Consider the following 13,696-nt stretch of genomic DNA (forward strand, 5'->3'; position numbering starts at 1 on the left):
GAAGCTTCCGTTGCTGTGAAGTCATAAAGAAAAGCAGGTAAAAACATACTTTTCCCCAAGTAGGTCTGGCTGTTTCTTCGTATTTTCAAACTCTTAGCCTGTTGTTAAAACTCTGAAGAGCCTTGAATTTCTGCAAGAGTGCTCGAGGCTTCCTGCATCATGTAGCTCACTCTCAGGTACAGGAGCATTCGGGGGCCCAGGCAGCTGGTCCTCTGTCCATACCCATGTCCTTCCGGGCCCCCGCCTCCTTCTTGCTTCAGGTGCAGGCCACCTCAGGGTTTTAGGAAGCTTTAGCAAGGGAGTGGAAGAGAGCCTTTTACTCAAAGGAACAGTGAGCTCCAAGGCTAAGGGCTGGCTGCTGATCCTGGGCCAGCCTTGCTGAGACCCTGTAGGGCCCTGTGATCCCTCTCATCCTTCCACTGTCTTTACCTGCAAAGAAAGATCTGAATGTGCTGATTCTGACTCACGCTACTTCTCTCTGGGCTTCAGCCACCCAGGTGTGCCTGTCAGGTTTTTATTTGAGTTCAGTGATGCCTTCCAACTGGAAGGAGGGACTCTGGCAGGAGTCCTGGGCCCCATGCTTTGAGCCTTCTTTCAACTGCATCTCCCTCCAGGGGGCGAGGGCTCCGTGGGCCCAAGAGGAGGTGCCTACCTGGCTCATGCTGCTCCTTCTAAACTGGCTCAGGGTGCCAGTACCCCAGGATTCCTGCCAGTGGCCACTGTGGGCCTGAGTGGACCTCATCCCTGGGTCTGTGCTCATAGGGTGGACCATGCCGCCAGTTTGCACATCCTTAGAGCCCAGGGGCGGCTCCTGGGGGGCTGTGGATGGCATGTGGGGAGGACGGCCACATTTGTACTCACGGGCCCCGTGAGGTATTGGGGGCTGGGGTGGGAGGAGAAGGGGGTGGACTGCCGGCTGGGGGCCAGCTCGCTTGGTATTGCCACATTCTGGTGCAACACTCCAAGGAGTCCAAGAATTCTAAATTTGAAACGAGCTTCTCCTGTTGTTAGGAAGTTATATTTGTCAAGATAGGAGGGCAGAACGTGTCATATATAGCACTTTGCTAACTTGGTTTGTACCTTTGGAAGACAGGCATTCCTCATTTCACTGCTCTTCCCTTGATTGCACTTTGCAGATGCTGCATGTTTTACATTTTGAAGGCTGTGGCAGCCCTGCTTCAAGCGAGTCTATCAGGGATATTTTTCCAACAGCATGGTATCACTTCATGTCTCTGTGTCATGTTTTGGTAATTTTCACAATATTTCAAACTTCTTCATTATTATTGTATCTGTCATGGTGATCTGTGATCAGTGATATTTGATGTTATAATTGTTATAACATCAATTGGGGGCACCACAAACCATGCCTGTGTAAGTCAGTGAACTTAATCGATACACAAGCCTGTTCTGACTCCGCTTCCGATCAGCTGTTCCTTCCTTTTCTTCCTATTCCATGAGACACAACAATATTGAAATTAGGCCAATTAATAACCCTACAATGGCCTCTGAATGTTCAAGTGAATGGAAGAGTCACATGGCTTTCACTTTAAATCAAAAGCTAGAAATGACTAAGCTTAGCAAGGAAGGCATGTCAAAAGCTGAGGCATGCTGAACGCTAGGCCTCTTGCACCAGGTAGCCAAGTTGTGAATGCAAAGGAAGAATTCTTAAAGGGAATGAAAAGTTCTACTCTAGTGAACACACAAATGATAAGAAAGTAAAGCAGCCTTATTGCTGATAGGGAGAAAGTTTTAGTGGTCTAGATAGAAGATCAAACCAGTCACAACACTGCCTTAAGTCAAAGCCTAACCCAGAGTAAGGTCCTAACTCTCTTCAATTCTATGAAGGCTGAGAGATTTGAGCAAGCTGCAGAAGAAATGTTTGAAGCTAGCAGAGGTTGGCTTATGAAGTTTGAGGAAAGAAGCCGTCTCCATAACATAAAAGTGCAAGGTGAAGCAGCAAGTGCTGATACAGAAGCTACAGCAAGTTATCTGCAAGATCTAGCTCAGATCGTTGATAAAGGTGGCTACACTACACAACAGATTTTCAATGTAGGTGCAACCGCCTTTTACTGGAAGAACATGCCATCTAGGACTTTCATAGCTAGAGAAGAGAAGTCGGTGCCTGGCCTCAAAGCTTCAAAGGACAGGTCTCTTGTTAGGGGTTGATGTAGCTGGTGGCCTTTAGCTGAAGTCAATCCTCATTTACTGGTCTGAAAATCCTAAGGCCCTTAAGAATTATGCCAAATCTTTTCTGTCTGTGCTCTAGAAATGGAACAACAGTGTCTGGATGACAGCGCGTCTGTTTACAGCATGGTTTATTGAATAATTTAAGCCCACAGTTGAGACCTACTGCTCAGAACAAAAGATTTCTCTCAAAATATTATTGTTCATTGACAATGTACCTGGTTATCCAAGAGCTCTTATGAAGATGTACGAAGAGATTAATGTTATTTCCACGCCTGCTAACATAATATCCATTCTGTGGATCAATGAATAATTTCAGCTCTCGAGTCTTATTTAAGAAATACACTTCCTAAGACTTCCATAGATAGTGATTCCTCTGATGGTTCTGGGCAAAGTACACTGAAAACCTTCTGGAAAGGATTCACCATTCTAGATGCCATTAAGAACACTCAAGAACACTCATGATTCATGGAAGGTCAAAATATCCACATTCATAGGAGTTTGGAAGAAGTTGATTCCAACTCTCATGGATAACTTTGAGGGAGGAGTCCAAGACTTCAGCAAAGGAAGTCGCTACAGATGTGGTGGAAATAAAGAGAGAACTAGAATTAGAAGTGGAGCCTGAAGATGGGACTGAATTGCTGCAATCTCATGATTAAACTTGAACAGTTGAAGAGTTGCTTCTTATGCACGAGCAAAGAAAGTGGGTTCTCGAGTTGGAATCTCCTCCTGTTGAAGATGCAGTGGACATTGCTGAAATGACAACAAAGGATTTAGAATATTCCATAAATTAGTTGAGAAAGCAGCAGCAGCAGAGTTTGAGAGGATAAACTCCAATTTTGAAAGAAGTTCTACTGTGGGTAAAATGCTGTCAAACAGCATCACATGCTGCATAGAAATCTGTTGTGAAAGGAAGAATCAATTAGTGGAAGAAACTTCATTGCTGTGTTATTTTAAGAAATTGCCACAGCAACGCCACTCTGAGAAGCCATCAACCTTGAGGCAAGACCCTCCACCAGCACAAAGATTATGACTCCCTGAAGGCTCAGATGATCACTAGTATTGTTTAGCATTAAAATATATTTTAATTAAGGTATGTACATTGTATTTTTTTTTTTTTTTTTTAGTAGAGACGGGGTTTCACTGCATTAGCCAGAATGGTCTCGATCACCTGACCTCGTGATCTGCCCGTCTCGGCCTCCCAAAGTGCTGGGATTACCGGCTTGAGCCACCGCGCCCAGCCGTGTACATTGTATTTTTTAGACAAAAATGCTATTGCATGCTTACTAGACTACAGTATATTATAAGCATAACTTTTACATGAATGCACTAGGAAATCAAAAAATTTGCGTGACTTGCTTTACTGTGATATTTGCTTTATTGTGGTGGTCTGGAACCAAACACACAGTATCTCCAAGGTCTGCCTGCACTTAGCATTGCACTATGTAGGTTTTCATCTGTGTTCTTTCCCAGGGCCCCCCAAATGTTAAGAAGAGGGCCTAATGGAGTCCTCATGGGCACCTGCAGAACCAGGAGCAGTTTCCCATTCACCTGGATTCAGGACATTGCCATGTGAAAATGTTCACCCATGAATGTAAGCATAAAAGTCTGGGAAGCTTGAGTGGATCCTGGAATCCAGGAGGGAGCAGAAGATAAGCTTGAAGGTTCTTTGGGAGGGAGGAAGGACGGTGCACGAAGAGTGGCCTAGGTGGATGGTGCTGAGGACTGAATTGGACCCCCCAATCAAATTCATATATTGAAGCCCTTGGTGTGACCACATTTGGAGATAGGGCCTTTAAAAAGTTAATTAAGGTTGAATGAAGTCCTGAGGGTGGGCCCCTAGACCTGTATGATTGGTGTCCTTGTAAGAAGAGAGGCACCAGGATGGACCCAAACAGAAACAGCCGTATGAGGATGCAGAGAGAAAGTGACCATTCGTAAGCCAAGGAGAGAAGCCTCAGGAGAAAACAAGCCTGGGCCACCTTGATCTTGGATGTCTAGCCTCCATAACTGTGAGAAATAAATTTCTGTGTTTAAACCAGTGGTCCCCAACCTTTTTGGCACCAGGGACTGGTTTCGTGGAAGACAGTTTTTCCATGGATGGGGCAGAGACAAGGGATTGGTTTCAGAATGATTCAAGCACATTACATTTATTTATTGTGTACTTTATTTCTATTGTTATTACATTTTAATATATAATGAAATAATTATACAGCTTACCATAATGTAGAATCAGTGGGAGCCCTGAGCTTATTTTCTTGCAACTAGATGATCCCATCTGGGGGTGATGGGAGACAGTGACAGATCATCAGGCATTAGATTCTCATAAGGGGGGCACAACCTTGCATGCAAAATTCATGATAGGGTCCATGCTCTTATGAGAATCTAATGCTGCCGCTGATCTGACAGGAGGCAGAGCTCAGGGGGTAACATGAGCAATGGGAGCAACTGTAAATACAGATGAAGCTTTGTGTACTCCTCCACCACTCACCTCCTGCTGTGTGTCCTGGCACTGGTTGGTGGCCCAGGGGTTGGGGACTCCTGGTTTAAGCCAACCAGTCTGCAGTGTTTTGTTAGAGGAGCCCTGGTAAGTGAATGCAGATAGGAAGCATGGAGATGAGAGCTCCTCACCAGGAGGAGCCGGGGAGGTGGGCGTGTCCATGGTAGGCAGGTGAAAAAGTGGTTTGAGTGCCGCAGGGATTCCAGCAGAGATCAGGGGGTGGAGGGCTGCTAGAGGACTGGAGTGGGCTGTGTCTGAGACCCAGAGAGCTGGCGCAGAGTGAACTAGGGTGAGTTGCGGGACTTCCTGATTCACACTGCGTTCCCTTCTCCCAGTCTGTAGGCAGTTCCTGCTGGTCTGTCCGGAGGAGCGAGGGCGCCTGTGGGAGGTGGAGCCCCTGGGGGCCTGGGGCCAGCGTACCAACGTCTGGCTCAAGGTTCAACTTCACCAGGCAAAGCTTCCAGACTGTGAGTAGGACTGAAACACTGCACCTGGGTGGGGACATCTTACCCTCCAACGTTCCCCTCCTGAGTGAAGCACACCTTCCCATCCTTCTTGCTCAAAAAGATCACCCCCAATTTAGCAGTTAGGAGCTCCCTGGGGCTAAGGGACTCCCCTTTTAAAATTAGATAGATTATTGAAACATATAAGAAGATCAGTTTCCTCTGCCTAGCTGAAGATGAGTTGAAAACACTATTCTGAACAGGTAATGAAAGGTAATGTGTGGCTGGGTGCAGTGGCTCATGCCTGTAATCCCAGCACTTTGGGAGGCGGAGGCAGGTGGATCACGAGGTCAGGAGATGGAGACCATCCTGGCTAACACGGTGAAACCCCATCTCTAGTAAAAATACAAAATTAGCCAGGCGTGGTGGCGTGTGTCTGTAGTCCCGCTACTCGGGAAGCTGAGGTGGGAGAATGGTGTGAACCCGGGAGGCGGAGCTTGTAGTGAGCTGAGATGGCGCCACTGCCCTCCAGCCTGGGTGACAGAGTGAGACTCTGTCTCAAAAAAAAAAAAAAAAAAAAAAAAAAGAAAGGTAATGTGTGCACTTGGTTGAAAACTCAAAAGGGTTTACTATGAAACGTGAGTCTCCCATCCTCCTCACCTCTGAGGGGACTGCACACATAATGGCAGCGCTGCAGAGACAACGTGCTGCAAAACCGCTGCCTGGTCTTTTTCACAGCAGCATAGTATGATGTCGTATGGACATGATGTCATTTGTTTCCCTGTTGACAGATGTGCACTCCGTCTTCAGTTTCTGGTTGCTCGAGACAGTGCCCCAGTGGCAGTTTGCCAGTGGGGTTTAGTGGAGGAAGCACGAAAACAGAGCCTTTGGTGGTGGGTTTCCGGGGGAGGCAGGGGGCGGGAAATCCTTTAAACAGTCAGATGGGAAAGCAGGCTTGCAGTGTCAGGATTTGAAAGTTGCTTTTTTTTTTTTTTGAGACAGAGTCTGGCTCTGTCACCCAGGTTGGAGTGGAGTGGCGCAATCTTGGCTCACTGCAACCTCCGACTCCTGGATTCAAGGGATTCTCCTGCCTCAGCCACTTGAGTAGCTGGAACTACAGGCATGTGACACCATACTTGGCTAATTTTTGTATTTTTAGTAGAGACGGGGTTTCACCATGTTGGCCAGGCTTGAACTCCTGACCTCAGGTGATTTGCACTCCTTGGCCTCCCGAAGTGCTGGGATTACAGGTATGAGCCACCGCGCCCAACTCCAAGTTGCTTTTTTGACAGTGAACTTTCCACTTCTTGCAAGTGGGTAACGGCTGCCCATGACAGGCGCTTCTCAGCTCAGCACTGAGAGGTGAGGCCAGGCCAGGGCTGGGGCAGCAGACACCTCCAGGCTGCAGGTGCTGCCAGGGGTGGGAGGTGAGGGGGGACAGTTAATATAAATTAACTGTCCAAAATGAAAGCCCTGGCTCTCCTTCACTCCTGGAGTGGGTGCTCCCATCAGCGTCAAATGCCATTTCTGCGGCTGCAGGTGGCTCATTAAGGAGTTGACGGGCAGCTGAGGTGCCAGGCTTTCTCTCCACGTGGTGAATGATCCACCTTAGGTGTTGACAGGTGAGCGTGCCTTGGAGTTTATTGATGATAATAGTGATCAGTTTTGCTTTTATGCTGGAAGGCTTAATGGATCTTTACAGATATTAGTGGGGTGACCAGGCACCTGGGAAGGAGGCATGGCAGGGCAGGGCTGTGCTGTGATCCTAATGAGGTGGTTAAGTGACTTGCCCTGTGGCACTGAGGAATGAAGGGAAGCTGGTCGTGTCCCTGGGCACTGAGCTGTCCAGCTGTGTGGGTTTATGGACAAGCTTCACAAATGAGGCTGTGGGGCCTCGCACAGCCTCTGTGCTTGGATATTTCAGTTCCTTGGCTGGGAATGGAAAAAGAAAATGTGTTGCATATTGAAATGTGGAAATCGCACAGGCCAGAGGGGTGAGCAGGGACGAGGATGTTTTCTCCTAATTGGGGAGATGGCTCCTCCTGGAGAATTCCACTGGGGCTGTTTCAAGAGCTGGGAGTCAGTGTGGTCTGGGCAGAGGAAACTAAGCTGGAAGTCAGATGCCAAACCTGTCACTTTAATTCACTCTGAGATTCACCAACTCTCGTTTTAAAACAGCAAATGAGGGGACTTGCACAGAGAACGTTCCAGAAGCATGCTTGAGTCCCTTGAAGGAATAAGGGTTATCATTATAATTAGGATATAATTAGATTACTAAAACTCTTTAATTAAAAAAAATAATTCTAAGTTATGGTCTTTTCACTGCCTGTATAAATCATGGCTAGTTCCCAGTTTCACCCACATCTTCTTTCCCCTCGAGGGCCCGCAGTCAGGGTTTTAATTCACTCAGGAAGGTTTTCAGCCAACCGGCTTCAACTTGCAACCATTATGACAGTTAGTGCTGACATCTCAGGTTTTTTTCAAGTTGGTGAGTTGGGGCTGCAAATGTGATCACAGATTAGCTCAGTGCTCTGCAGTTTCTCGTCTGTTTCTGTCTTCATGGAAATCAGTAAGTGTTAGTGGATTAGAACTTCTTACGGGTCACCTAACAATGCAGATTCCGGAACCTTCTCTTCCCTGGGAAACTCAGGCCATTAATTGGATGTTAGTCTTAAATTAGTCAGTGATTCTTAGAGTTACTTTCTCGACTTGTTCTGTTTTTTCAAGTTTTATCTGTTCTTTCTTTTTCCTGACAGTTATTTTGGAGGTATTCTATAATTTTATGTGCCATAGAAATAGAACTGTAAGCAAGAAGCCCAGTGGAATCAATTGCTTCTTGCTCTAAATAAGGCATGAACATTTCACAACATTTCAAAGGGAAATTAACTTGTGCTCATTGCAAATGTTTTTTTAAAGACTATTTTTGAAGCAGCCTGATTGGTGGGCCAGGTCTTTAAAAGTTTGTGCGATCTTGGCTGTTGATAACATCTGCAGCTTATAATGGCCCTGAAAATATTTTCAGGTTATGCAGACCTTTTGAGGGAAGGAGTTTGTGGGAAATTTCTTTCTTCCTACATTCAGTTACAGACAAAGCCTTTGAAATTTGACCAATAGGATCATAATTGCTTCTGATGTGATTTCCCGGTCAGCCTAAACATGCCTTAAGTTTCTTTACCAGAGAGAATGAAACTGAATATGTCAACAGTGAAATGTTCTTTTACAAAATTGTTACTGGGGGGCAGGAAATAATTGACCACTGCTTTAAAAATTAATTTTTTTCAATCTATAAGTCATAGTTTTGCTTTCTTTCTCCAGCTGAATTTTTAATCGATTCAGTTGTCATCCACAAATACTTTTATTTGCATTTAATTTTTAAACCAGAAGGATCTTTGCATCAAGAATTGTGAAAAATATGAGATGGGAAGCGGGGGCTACTTTTCTGAAAGTTTAATGCCCAGGAAACTGCAGTTCTGACCTTTTTTTTTTTTGAGTTTGTTCTGGTGACTCATACATTATAGAGTACAATAGCAACAGCAATTTTGTGGTGGTGCAGTGTGCTGGGGAGTGCTGGGGGCAAAATCACCATACTGGGTGTGTTTTTTTCTGCCAAATGCTGCTCTTTGACAGGTTGTGTGGCTCCCCTTAGTGGCCATTGTAATCTACTGCAGCCTTGGATGATAACTGTGATTAGGGCTCTGATACCTCCAGGTGTGCTTCCAAATTAGTGCAGTCATTTCTAAAGATTTAATGAACCTCGATTAGGAATGAAATACAAGTAAACATTTGATAGCTCACAACACATAAAAACATTAGGAAAGGTGGCAAATTGATAATGGGTTTTCTACTTCATTTTCTCATACATTCATTCATGTATTCCTTTATTTGTTCATTCGATAACTGTTAATGGGGCATCTACAGGCGCGCCAGGCACTTCCTAGACATTAGGGATGCAGTAGTGAATAGGGCTGACCTGGCTTCTGAACTCATTTACCAGCTAACTACATGGGCACCTACTACTGTGTGATATAAAAACTCTGTGTGGCCAAGAGAGCTAAAGTGTGCTGATATTTTTAAGTGCCCACAATTAAATTTTGCCAAACCAAATTTTGCCAATTTATGCAGTTCTGTAAATACATTTAAAAATTTACTTATATAGATAACAACTAAATAATTCATTTGTTCTTTAGTAAACAAAATGTGTTACATAGGTATTTTCAGCTGAAATGCAAAACTGCGTATTTTTTTAGGGATCTGAACACCACACACACATATGGATTTGGGGGCGTGGGGTGGAGAGGTGCAAAGGAGGACAAGAAAGTCATCCCTTTCCAAGTCGGTACTGATTTGGTAGGAGAGGAGGGAGACTCACTGAACGTGGGTGATTATGACCTCTCTTGTGAGCAAAACCACCAGTGAGCAAAAAAAAAAAAAAAAAAAAAAGGATCCAGGACTAGAACTGGGAATGTGAGTCCCTTGAATGCCAGAATCGATGGAAGAACAGATCACAATTCCAGCTCAGAAATGCTTGAGTGGAACCATTACTATGAATCTCCTGACACCTGTCTTCTGGAGAGCATTGCAGCAAATGGCAAAGTGAAGGTCAAGAAGATAGAATTGACCTAACACTTTGGGAGGCTGAGGCAGGAGAATCACTTGAGGTCAGGAGTTCAAGACCAGCCTGACCAACATAGTGAAACCCCATCTCTACTAAAAGTACAAAAATTAGCCAGGCATGGTGGCAGGCATCTGTAATCCCAGTTGCTTGGGAGGCTGAGGCAGGAGAATCGCTTGAACCTGGGAGGTGGAGGTTGCAGTGAGCCCAGATGGCGCCACTGCACTCCAACCTGGGCCACAGAGGGAGACTCCATCTCAAAAAAAAAAAAAAAAAAAAAAAAAAATAGGATATAGAATTGGGTCATGGCTATCAACACGTTTGCAAGGTCCCCAGTGTACCATTTCCTCTTTTGATTGTCCAGCCCCTTGGGAGCCACCCTCATTTGCTTATCCTCTTTCTCTTGCTTGGGGAGGGCAGCACACCCAGGAAATTCCAAGGAGAACGTGAGCCGTCATGCGAGGACTTCTCAGAATGACAGACCCAGACAGTCTGCCCCTGGAGACAGCAGCAAGGTATGGTGATACTATATAACCCCCATGAACCTCTCACTTTCTTAGTAATCAGGTTGTCCTTGCTTAGTGAAGCCATGGTCTGAACCTGCCAGGCAGCTTCCTAGATGACTCGGCTGTGGGTTTCTCGTGGCAGCGGGGCCTTGGTCTAGGCTCAGAATCTCTGGGCTATCATGGGAGGGGGGTGTTGCGAGGAGAGGCCTTTGTAATTAGATTTTTTATGGTTCTCTTCTCTAAACTAGACAAGCTCTAACGAAACCAAAATGGAACAGAACACATGGGAATTGGCCGTAACCTTGCATCGTTAAGGAAATATTGAAAAATCTGAATTTCAAATTTTGCCATGGACCAGTGTCTGTCAAGCAGAACAAAAAACAAGACAAATTTGTCTTTCTTTCCTCCTCCACTGCAAAAGCTCAGATTGCTGGGATGGAGTGGAATTAGGTATTAGGTTTTTGTATAATCCAGAGTGACTGTAGAACAGAATCTTGAGGGAATATTAAGAATATTTCTTACAGGCTTGTTGTCATTCTGTATTTCATAAGATTTTAGGTTTTCTTGGTTTTCCTGTGGCTAAACCAGACTCTTGCCCACACAGGGTATTGTGAAAATGTCCATTTTCTGGTGCCAAAGGGTCTTTGCTCTCAAATCCCTAAAGAGTCCAAAATTACTTTAAACTCACACTTGTACATCATGGACAAATACTGCTTATTTTGGAAAATATATTGCTCTGAAATAGAAGATTCAACAATGAAAGCATAAAATATCCCAGTAAGTGCTGGATTGTTTTAGAAAGCTGCTTCCTGTCTGACATTAGCTCTAGCCATCTGGCAGATAAGGGCTTTCATTTTCTTTGGTTCACCATAGAAAGATGGGCTAACCTAAGACCCAACAGGCACTGAACAGAGAGCGTAGTACTTGGCCATTTCTGTTGATCCTTGACTTTTCTTTTAAACCTCTGTTAGAGGAAGCAGAAGTGTCCGGGGTACTGTAACGCCCATGGGTGTGGACCTGGGGGAATTCTGCACATTTGAGCACAGAGTGCCAGCTTTGAAAGCAGTGCTTCCTTCCCTGCCCTTTCTCTGGTCTCCCCAGGCTGGGCTGTCCTTCAGTTCCTTTCAGTAAATATGTGCTCTTATGCACAAAACCTGATTTCCCCGTGGCTGGCTGGGGCGTTTGAACCTGGCCTATTCTGAATCTCAGCAGGAAGTGAAGGCACAAGCCAGACCAGGACACCTGCATGTCCTGAACATCCAGCCCCAGACTGTGTGGGGCAACCCCATTGCCATGTTTAATTGGCATGCCTGTGGATTCTTTTCTGACTTCAGTAGAGGATGCGTGGAGAAGAATTGGAAGACACAAAGAATGATTCAGAGTGTGGAGTGGAAGAGGAGGATGCCGGGCTGGCGGGGCACACACCGGGCAAGCTTACAAAGTCCAGTCTCTGACGTCTCCAGACGCCCATCTGGGCCAGGTCCAGAGGCCTGCCTGGGCTCCCAGGATTCAGGTCTGAGACTTGTGTGGCCGGGAGTGCACCTTCCCCAGGGATCTTTGAGGGGCCAGCGACCCCGCGGGCCCCACATACCTCTGAGGTGGGCTCAGGCTCTAGAATGCCTGAGAACATGCTGCGCTCAGCATGCGACACCGTGCAACAGGGAGGACACATTTCCTTAAGTTAATTGCTGATAGTTCCTAAACATTTCAGAAGCTTACTTATTAAAACTAATGTGGCTTCTGCTTCTCAGGATAAATTGGTGGGACTTCACCGGAACCACAGGGATGTTTTACTGAATGTACCTCTTTCCTTATAGAAGTTGAAAGATGCTCAGGAAGGGGCCACACCCATTCCATCTGGGCTGTAGAAACCCACTGCAGGTTTGCACATGCCAGCCTTGCTATTGCTGTGAGACCACGGACACCAAAGAGGTTTCCAGGGGGACACATGTTCTTTCCGGGGAGGCTTCAGCCATATCAGAAGTGCCTTGAGGGCAGGGGCAGGGGCTGGATGGTGCCTACTGCAGATTTGGAGCTCTTTTCTGGCCTGGTATACAGGAGGTGCTCAGAGAGGGCTCTGCACAGGCTTCAGCCATCAGCTTAGATGGGAAGCACCAGGTAGGAATTTGGGCAGATGGTGCTTCTAGCATATGGTGGCCTTGAGTGGAAAAGCTTGTGATAGTAAAAGCAACTAAAAATGACAGCCTGGCTTGAATGTGACATTGACCTCCCCATTCTCAAATACTGATGGAGCCCTGTCTGGTGGCTTGTGTATGGCCGCACTTGGGATGCAGAGACAGGGACCTGCTCTCAGGCCCCAGGTCCGAAGGGCTAGGCAGAGCTGTCCCAGAGCCGTCTGCCCTCCTCAAGGGTGGAGCGCAAATCCAGGCTGCTTTAGGGAGCCCAAAGCCTGCTCCCTGAGAGCTGGGGCGGTGCTTTCTCTACAACTGGGCCCAGCCTTGCTGATTTCAGTAGGATTTTTCCCAGAGAAAGCTGGTCAGGCCCTCTTGAGGCAGATAACCTAAGCTCTTGCCCCTGCTTTTGGGAAAATGCAAATCCGATCCCATTGCCGAGGACACCCCAAACCCCTCTGTGCTCATCACTGACTTTGGAGAAGCTGGGGGCCTGCTACTGTGGGCCTTGCCGCCTCTGCTCTTTGCCGTTGGAGTTCAGCTGCAGGGTCAGCCCTGGGCTGCCTGGTTACCTTGTTGACAGAGAAATAGGGTTTTACCTTTTTTTTTTTTTTTTTTGAGACGGAGTCTCGCTCTGTCGCCCAGGCTGGAGTACAGTGGCGCAATCTTGGCTCACTGCAAGCTCCACCTTCTGGGTTCATGCCATTCTTCTGCCTCAGCCTCCCGAGTAGCTGGGACTACAGGCACCCACCACCACGCCTGGCTACTTTTTTATATTTTTAGTAGGACGGGGTTTCACCGTGTTAGACAGGATGATCTCGATCTCCTGACCTTGTGATCCACCCGCCTCGGCCTCCCAAAGTCCTGGGATTACAGGCGTGAGCCACCGTACCCTGCTGGGTTTTACCTTTTTAGGATGTAATAAAGCCCCTCCTGTGGCCTGGTAAGGAGACCACTAACAGTCTCAAGTTCTGGGAATACATCATCTGTTCTTTGAGCAGTCAAAGGACACACACAGTGGGAGCTGTTATTTATTCATCCATGCACATAGCTGTCCATCTGTCCAGCCGTCCATCTATCTATCCATCCATTCATCCATCCGTCCGTCCATCCATCCATCATCCATCCATCCTCCATCCATCCATCCTCCATCCATCCATCCATACATCCATCCATACATACATATATCCTCCATCCATCCATCCATCTGCCATCCATCCATCATCCGATCCACCCATCCACCCATCCATCATCCATCCATCCACGCATCCATCATCCATCCGTCCATCCATCCATCCCATCAAACCATCCATCCATCC

At 46.5% G+C, this 13,696-nt stretch overlaps 1 protein-coding gene across 1 annotated transcript in view; it reads left to right on the top strand.

Annotated features, from left to right (window-relative positions):
- FAM169B (family with sequence similarity 169 member B) overlaps window positions 1–12,874 on the top strand; it is an 84,014-nt gene extending 71,140 nt beyond the window's left edge. The window contains 2 exon segments of the mRNA XM_023220912.1: window positions 10,160–10,254; window positions 11,580–12,874. Of these exon segments, the coding sequence (XP_023076680.1) occupies window positions 10,160–10,254; window positions 11,580–11,699 (215 nt within the window). The 3' untranslated portion in view covers window positions 11,700–12,874.
- Window positions 12,875–13,696: the final 822 nt, after the last annotated feature.

This window comes from Piliocolobus tephrosceles, chromosome 6 (genome assembly GCF_002776525.5).
Source record: "Piliocolobus tephrosceles isolate RC106 chromosome 6, ASM277652v3, whole genome shotgun sequence".
Lineage (NCBI taxonomy): Eukaryota > Metazoa > Chordata > Mammalia > Primates > Cercopithecidae > Piliocolobus > Piliocolobus tephrosceles.